General features: G+C 39.2%; 1 protein-coding gene across 3 annotated transcripts in view; it reads right to left on the reverse strand.

Annotated features, from left to right (window-relative positions):
• Positions 1 to 3,616: 3,616 nt before the first annotated feature.
• The window catches only part of LOC107718466 (deoxyribonuclease gamma-like), a 16,995-nt gene continuing 11,445 nt past the window's right edge, over positions 3,617 to 9,166 (reverse strand). For all 3 annotated transcript variants that reach the window (XM_016525552.1, XM_016525553.1, XM_016525554.1), the window contains 2 exons: positions 4,320 to 4,416; positions 3,617 to 4,216 (listed from right to left, as the gene is read on the reverse strand). In XM_016525552.1, the coding sequence (XP_016381038.1) occupies positions 4,109 to 4,216; positions 4,320 to 4,416 (205 nt within the window). In that variant the 3' untranslated portion in view covers positions 3,617 to 4,108. The remainder of the gene's footprint in view (positions 4,217 to 4,319; positions 4,417 to 9,166) is intronic.

A 9,166-nucleotide genomic window follows, 5' to 3' on the forward strand; every position in this document is an offset into this window, starting at 1 on the left:
AAGAAGAGATCTGGTCTGTCTTCTGTATCACCATCTCCAGCAAAGTCTTGCAGGTCTGGATCACCTGCCTCTGTGCAAAGTGGCAAAGGGAAAGCTAGGAAAAGCAGCACGAGACGATCCCTACCTTTCTCCAAAAGCATCTCAGAAGAGAAGTGGAGAAGTGCAGATGAGCCTGATATTGAGCCGGCACATCCAATATTCAGACCTAAAAACACACCCGGCCCACAGTTAATCTTCGGTGCATCATGCAGTCCTCTGCAGTATTTTGAGTTGTTCTTTTCAAAATCAGTGCTAAAGACAGTTTAAGAACATACAAATGTGTATGGAGCCATGCGTCAAGAAGGAAAGAAGCAGCCATGGGAGAATATTACAATAAAAGATCTAAAGTCATTCATAGCACTGGTGATTTATATGGGCGTGCTGAAATGCTTCTTGCTGACAGACTACTGGAAAAAATCTGACTTATACTGTCTGCCGTATCCTGTACGAATCATGACTGGGAAGAAATTTCTTAGAATCTCTCGGGCTCTCCATATTAGTGATCCCAAAGTGGATGCAGAGAATGACAAGAAGAGGGGAACACCTGAATACGACCGCCTGTGTAAGATCAAACCGCTGTACCAGGACATTAGGGATGCCTGCAGAGCCTCTTTCCATCCCTTTCAGAACATCTCCATTGATGAACGAATGGTGGCATCAAAGGCTAGAAACGGACTCAAACAATACATGAAAAACAAACCTACAAGATGGGGGTACAAACTCTTTGTACTGGCGGATTCCCTCTGTGGCTACACATGGGACTTCTTCATTTATGAAGGAAAGGCAAAATCAGAGGAAAGCAAAGGTATTAGCTATGACTCTGTCATGATTCTGGCAAATGAAAGGTTGTTGGGAAGCGGCTACAAGCTGTTTGTTGACAACTTTTACACCAGTCCCAAACTCTTCAGAGACCTGCTCCGTAAAAAGATCTGGGCTTGTGGCACCGTTCGCGCAAACCGCATTGGCCACTCAAAGACGCAGGCTCCTCGTGGCAATATTCGCTGGTTTAGGGAAGACGGTCTGCTGTGTGTTGAGTGGAAGGACAAGAGGGACGTGCTGATGTGCTCCACCTTTCATAAAGCCTTTAATGGAGACTCCATTAAGAGGAATGTTAAAGGAGCCGATGGAGTTTGGGCCTTTCAGGATTTCCCAGTTCCAGCCGCAGTGCTGGATTACAACAAGTTAGTAGATTTATTCAGTGGTGTGAAGTTTGTTCTTGTACCTTTTAAATTACGCATCTTGTAATGAATTTTCCTTATTCCAGGCACATGGGAGGAGTGGATCTGTCTGACGCACTTATAGGATATTACAAAGTTCTGCATAAAACACAAAGGTGGTATCGGTCCTTCTTTTACCACTTTGTGGACATCGCTGTAGTCAATGCCTTCATTCTGCACCAGCAGATGGCCAAGATGAAGAACCAGAAGCCTCTGACCCAGAAGGCCTTCCGGGAGGCACTTGTAACTGAGCTTGCATCTGCCCCTGCACAAGTACGCGCGACTCTTACCCCTTACTCCCATTTGCCCAAGTACATCAATGGGGACAGCACTTTTGGAAGACGGAAATGCAAAATGTGCCACAGCAAAACTCCAGTCATGTGCGTGACTTGTGATGTGGCATTGTGCTTCGTTCCTAAGCGCGACTGTTTCACTAGCTGGCATTACCCAGATAGCAGTAGCGAGAATGAGACCGATTAATGGCATAAGTACTGGGGTTTTGAGTCTAGTGTGAACCTCGTAGATGAGTGCAACATCAAACACAAGAAAGACAATACTCAGAATTGGAGCATGACATTTGCATAGTAGTGTGAATCGAATACGATGAGAGAGGAAAATGAGAGTGGAATAACATTTGCAACATCAAACATACAGTACAGCGCAACCAATGAATTGGAATCTGTTACTGTTTTTTATGCGTAGTTAACCCTTGTGAGACTTAATTTAGTGTAGTTACTAAAAACGTGCAAATATTTAATAAAATGCACAAAACGTATACTATATTGCATTTGTGAGTAGTTATAGAATCGATCTAATCAAATAAAGAATCCGTAACCAATTCCGTTAAATGAAATCGGATGTAAAAAAAAGAAATTGTTGAATTCTTTGATTCTGATCGCTACTTTTTCTTGTATATGTACTTGATTTTCGAAAGGTTTTGATTTAGAAGCAATGTCTAACATTTTTTTAATCATGCCGCTTCTCGTAATAGTGTATTTCATGCTAAATATTCTTGCTTTATTCACGTTAACATTATGCCTTTAATCTCCTAATTGCACAATTTAAAGGGTTAGTTCACCCAAAAATGAAAATTCTGAAAAATAAAAATGAAAAATAGTGACTTTATTCCACATTTTCGTCTCTACTGTGACAGTATCATGACGCGAGTGTGTGGCGGCGCTGACCCAGATCCGGCGTAATGACGTCATCACGCCGGATCTGGGTCAACGCCGGCGCCGCCACACGCTCGCGTATATGGTACTGTCGTGAACGCGCGTCCACAAGTGACGCAGTAGAGACGAAAATGTGGAATAAAGTCGTTTTCTTTGTGCAAAAAAGTATTCTCGTAGCTTCGTAACTTTACAGTTGAACCACTGATGTCACACGGACTACTTTGTCGATCATCTTGGTACTTTTCTGGACCTTGAACGTGGTAGTTACCTTGCTGTCTATGGGAGGGTCAGAGAGCCCTCAGATTTCATCAAAAATATCTTAAATTGTGTTCCGAAGATGAACGAAGGTCTTGCGGCTTTGGAACAACACGAACGTGAGTAATTAATGACAGAATTTTCATTTTTGGGTGAACTAACCCTTTAATTTGTGCAACATTAATCTTAGATTATTCTCGGTCTTATATTAATCTTACATTAATGTAACAGCTGTTGTAAATAGAGCGCACTCCTGCTTAAATTTCTCCATCGCTGTTTATTCTTTGATAAAAGAAGGAAGGCTAGGAAAGTTAGTGACTTTTAGAGGAGTTTGTAAACAGTATTGATGAAGATGAGAAGATTCCAGACTCCAAATCACAAGAGATGTTTATCGATGGACTTGATCCCCTTTTTAATCAGTGAGTTTCTACACATTTTTAATTAAGCTTTATTAACACAAAGAGAGGCACAAGTTAATGTTCGTTTACTCTTTTGTGTTTCACCTTTCCTTGGATCTTCATGATTCAGTTGACGCAGCTGATCTTCAGACATGTCCAAACACCTGGCTCGCAGTTTTTTGAATGGCTCTTTTTTTTAAATCAGTCCCGTGAACAATTATACAGTATGTGCCCAAATGTCAGGAAGGAAAGAAGCAGCCGTGCCATTTTTACCTCTCCTGTCACTGATGATCTACATGGATCTGCTGAGATGGACTATTGGAGGATGTCATACATCTACAGACTACTTTTTGACCACTTGTAAACCAGTCAACAAAATGGTGGTACCAACATTCATTGTTACCTAATTGTTCTAGTTCATCTTTAAGACTTCTTGCACATTTAATCTCATTTTGTGAATGCTTTCTTGCTTACAAAGTTTGCTTGATTCCTTAGTAAGGTAAGTGGATTGCTGTAATTGATCTCTGTTTGGTAACGCAGAAGCTGATGTTAACGGACTTGACATGCTTGTTGCCACAAGCTAAATTAGAGTTTGCTAGAGGCGTTCGAGGCATGATTGTTACACAGTAGCAGTGGTTTGTCATTTATCGTTTGTTTGCCTGCCAATTCGTTGTTTGTGATGTACAGTAGTTCATTTGTTAAAATAGTATTTTTGAAATTCATTTTCTATCATAATGGTTGTATCCAGCTGTGCAAACTAACACATTTATTAACACTTTAGGAATGAAATAATAAGCTTGTTGGGAAAATGGCATTAAATACTTAAAAATGAAAAGTTTATTTTGAGATTTCAGTCATTTCAAACGTTTATAAGCTTGTGAACTTTATTGAAATAATTTCATTAAATTAGCATGAAAGGATAACTGCTTTTGAATTATTTTAAGGCCTGAATTTCCTTATGAAGAGGTAGCATCTCTCCTTCAGTAGAGTGAAGTTAAGATCCCATACACTGTGCATTGGTATCCCATCATGCTTTGCGTTTCTGTGCTTTGGTTTTGGCTTTGCCGCTGGTCTTTGCCGCAGACGACTTCTTCAGACTCACCTCCACTGGGTAATGATCACTGATGCCCAGGGCCTGCCGTAGATCAATCATATCAATATATTATTGACTTTATATCTATGCAAACCTCAAATTGACATATACAAATTGACATATGTACTGTAATTAATATACTCACCATTTCCTCTGAAAGTTTGTAGGCTTGCTGAAAGTTAAAAGGTTTTGCAGATCTTGGCACAACAGCTTTAAACATGTCGTCTTTATACACCACAATCCTAGGAAAGAAATACTTGCCATCAACATTTTCCTAAACTTGGCTGGCAGATTGAACTGTCCTTTAAGGGTACGTTTACACAACAACAGTGTACTAAAATCGGAAGAGTTATTCTTTCGCATTTTTTAAATGTTTCGCATATAGATGACAACTTTGTCAAAGCAATCCCCTTTTACATGGATCCACGAAAGTAACTTAAACTTTGCATTATGCCTATCAGGCCAGTAGTTGGCAATGTTATTTTGTAAAGAAACACTACGCATCTGCGCACATACTCATTCCTATAGACTGAACGCGTAATATGCATGTACATGACATCACCATTTTCAAAAATTCATTTCTGTAGTTTACACCGAGATGATGCACTTTGAATCCCATTTCCATAAGTTTGCTTTTTCAGGTTGTGTAAATAGACGGCCAAACGGCCAATGGAGCTTTAGTCAGGGTCCACAACATGTTTCATTTTTGACAAACATCTTTCCAAATTAAGAAATGTTCAGTAGACAAAAACTCCAAAAAACAGATTTTAAAGTTGGGAAAATTACATGATCTAGAACCTTTATACAGTGCGTGCCACTGTAGAGACTGTGGGCCAGATTTACTAAACGGGGCAAATTAGCGTGTGAGATTATAACCAAAGCAATCTACCAAAAGCAGCACAAATTAGCGTAGAGTTGCAAACAAGTCGATGATAATCATGTGTGTCTAAATCTACTAACTGAAGGAGTGGATTCCCTGGATTCATCACGGCCTTCATAAAATATCTATAAGTTTATCTTTTTGCATGATTATTGATCAAGTTATTAATCAGTATTTAATTTCATTTATTATTAGTGATTGAATACAATTATTTACCATATACTAGTAATAGTCACTAAGATGAACCATGTTATTGGAATGTGCTTTTCTCTTGTTCGTGAGAAGCTTCTTCCTTTGCTAATTCCATTTTACTCCTCTTAGGTTAAAGGTCTCTGCATATATATATATATATATATATATATATATATATCATAGAAGGCAGCAGGGCCTCTCGTCTACCTGATCAACGTGTTCTCAGAAAATGTAGGTTGTTTTCTTTTTCTATGTCTGTATATTAAAGAATGAAGATGAATATTGTCCAAGTTTCTCATCTTTTTCCCTCTGAGAAGCTGCACTCCTTGTCTGTGTTTTGGGAACAGTACCTGATAAGAGTAAGAGCCTAGCTACTTGACCTCGATAAGGGTTTCTCTATGTTTGTGTGTTGGTATCAGTCTGTTGCAGGAGCAGTCTCCAGGAAGATTCAGGATGACAACCAGGAGAGAGAATATATGAAGATCTTGACGCAAGGATGGAGACATACACCTGGGACACGTTAATCGCTCGTCACCGAAATAACCTTTGAAGATATGCTTTTAACTTTATGTACATCTGTTAAAGGGGTCATATGATGCGATTTCAAGTTTTCCTTTCTCTTTAGAGTGTTACAAGCTGATTGTGCATAGATAAGATCCCTGAAGTTGCAAAGACTAAAGTCTCAAAACCAAAGAGATATTCTTTATCAAAGTTAAGACTCTGCCACGCCCCCCTATTTAATGCTAAAACGGCTTGCCATACTGCGTGTTTCTAAGCATTTCAGGGGACCTTTAAGCGCTTGATTTCAAAATATCCAATCAGGACCACAAATCTCTTTACGGGATACCTGGTGTTTTTTCGGGGCGGAGCTGGCCAATGATATGACGATACGTCATGACAGACAAGAACAATAGCGAATGAAAGTGCGATCGCAGTGGTTAACGGGTTTATTGCATTCTCCAAAAAAACAAAAATAAATCTCCCCTTGGTGTTTTTGCTCTATTTGTTGCAGCGCTGCATTTAACGATGGATGCGTGCAATACGGAAAAGGTTGCTATCGTTATGGACGGGTCGGAGGAATGCGTGAATAGTGATGAAGAACAAGACAAGACGGAAGAATGGGATGAATCTGACAAGGAGAGCGTGTCTTCTAGCGTGGACTCGGCAGTGGAGGAGATGTCCATCGATGTTCTCGAGTTTCTGGATGAGTAAGTTAACGAAATTTTTAATGTAGCCTATTTTTATACAAAAAATATGCATGCCACAAATCACACGTGAATGAATGATAAATGGTTTTAACTGTTAATTTGGTTTACATTTAATATTATTTAATATTAACGTACTCTGATTGTCCTTGTCTCGCTTGGATTCTAATCAATTCAAATCATGTAATGAATGAATGAACCCGTAGAGCAGGCATGTGCACACATAGACATCAAAGGGGGCTTGAGCACTTTGAGCACCCTTTTTCTTCCTCGAGAGATAGTGCCCTTTTTTCTGGGGATTTTTATTTTTTTAAATAAATGAATATAGCCTATGTAGCCTATATATGTGTGCGCGCGCGTGTGTGTGTGTGTTTCTGTTTGCGCACAGCTTTCCCTGTTAAACAAATAAAAAATCAAAATATCAGGTCGGGTTGGGAAATGTTGAGAATCTGTCGAGTAACAATGCCTTTCTACGCTCTGCGTCTCCGCTAATTTGCATATATTTGACAAAAGGCATTGCAGATGAATAGGATAAACAAAATATCTAAAGCATATCACCACCAATGTTGCCAAGTCTGCGGTTTTCCCGTGGAATTGGGCTACTTTAACTCTGTTGCCGCTGGTTGTTTTTCATGTCCGCTGGTTAAAGCGTCCCCAATAACGTGATATTTATCCCCCTGGAATGCAAATGTTACCAGCGGAACCCCGCAAAAAAAAAAAACGTGTATTTTATGCCCCGGAACGCGATTTTTACATGGCAATTGGGCTAGTTTTGGGCTAGATTTGAGTAGCAATTGGGCGGGTTTTGTTGTAATACCTGGCAACCCTGATCACCACAAAACTTCCGAGATGATCCTCACCAAAGACATATGTTGCGTCTCAATCAGCTCCCTTGTTCAGTAGTCAGGGCACTGATCAGGGAGTCGGCCATTTTAAGGACTGTCTCAATCGCGAAATCCTTCCAAAGCACTGGAACGTTCGCTCCCTGAAAAATCCCACAATGCACTGCAAAAACTAGCGCGCATCGGAGCTCACTTTGCTTCCTTACCGGAAATAACGTCACATTTCTGAAGCATAAAACATAAATCACACGAGCCAACTCGATAAATATAATGACTCGCTACAGTAGATTTGAAAAGACAAACCGTTTTTTTCAACATAATTCGTATATTTCAACATAAACGCACATCCCTAGACCGGTAATGAACACATTTATTTAATATTTATAATTTATTTTTGGCTGAAATGTTGTAAGAACATGTAACAGAACGATGTGTTTAAAGAGAATAAAAAATAATATCAAAAAGAGATTCGGTCCTGTCTCTTGTTTGATGACGTTCTACTATATTGTCCGTTGACGTTGTACGTAATCATGTCACTGGAATTCAAGTGATCACTGTCCCAGCGTGCAGTGAGTCAGGGAACTTACCAGTGACCGAATTCGTGTACACGATCTACTGATTCATGAGCTCGGGAGCTAGGGAGCTGATTAAGATGCACCCAGAGTTTTAAAAGCACAGTGCTGCTTTGTTTACAGCGGTAACCAAGGAAACACTGAATTGCAGCTGTTCCACAAGCGCCACCTGCTGTCAGAGAGTAAATTTGCATTTTTTGCATAATTTCACAAAGCTAAAGTCAGATCATTCTGTTTGCCTTAAATCTTAAAATTATGTAATTTAATTTAAATTAAATAAATAAATGCTCATGCTACATGTATGTAGCATCATTTTTGGAATGTGATTTAAAGTGGTTGCCTCTAATTTCAGGCCAGTTCAGCCTGTAATAGAGGAAATCATAAACACACATCGCTAGACAGGAATTGAACACATCTAATTAACATTTATAATTAATATTCAGCTGAAATGTTGTTAAGAACATGTAACAGAACGATGTGTTTAAAGAGAATAAAAAATAATATCAAAAAGAGATATTAAAAAATTCGGTCACTGGTATGTACCCTGCACGTTGGGACAGTGATCACTCGAATTCCAGTGACATTATTACGTACAGCGTCAACGGACAACATAGTAGAACGTCATCACTGGAATTAATAAAGAACAGGCAGGACCAATCTAATTTTTATATATTTTTTATTCTCTTTAAACACATCGTTCTGTTACATGTTCTTAACAACATTTCAGCTGAATATTAATTATAAATGTTAATTAGATGTGTTCTAGCGATGTGTGTTTATGTTGACATATACTAAAAAACAGTTTGTCTTTTCAAATCTTCTATCGCGTGTCGTCATATTTATTGAGTTGGCTCGTGTGGTTTATGTTTCACGCTTCAGAAATGTGACGTTTAGACGCCTCATTGGCCGATTTGAGCCGTTGCTGCGATACGTCAACGCGTCCGCCATGTTTGTGAGGGCAAGACTGCCTTAAAAATAAATAGAGGTAAACGGGGGAGCTGCGTTTTTTTTCTAGATAAAAACACGATAACGTTTACATTTATCAACCGATTTCAGAGGTTTGTGATCTACATGGAGTTAAAAATAACTCTGCCTCCAGTTATTTAGTTAGGTTTGGAAAATTATTAATTTTCGTAAGAAATTGAGCTTTTCTTGTGCTTCAGGTCAGAACACAGCTCATTTCCTTTGAAATACTAGAAGAAAATCTAAATACATCTTTTAAGCACTAATAATTTACCATCATTGAGAAAATCTCCACCCCTAAACCCACCCATCTCCACCCCTAAACCCACCCATCTCCA

This window comes from Sinocyclocheilus rhinocerous, unplaced genomic scaffold, assembly GCF_001515625.1.
Source record: "Sinocyclocheilus rhinocerous isolate Xijiao unplaced genomic scaffold, SAMN03320098_v1.1 scaffold92, whole genome shotgun sequence".
Lineage (NCBI taxonomy): Eukaryota > Metazoa > Chordata > Actinopteri > Cypriniformes > Cyprinidae > Sinocyclocheilus > Sinocyclocheilus rhinocerous.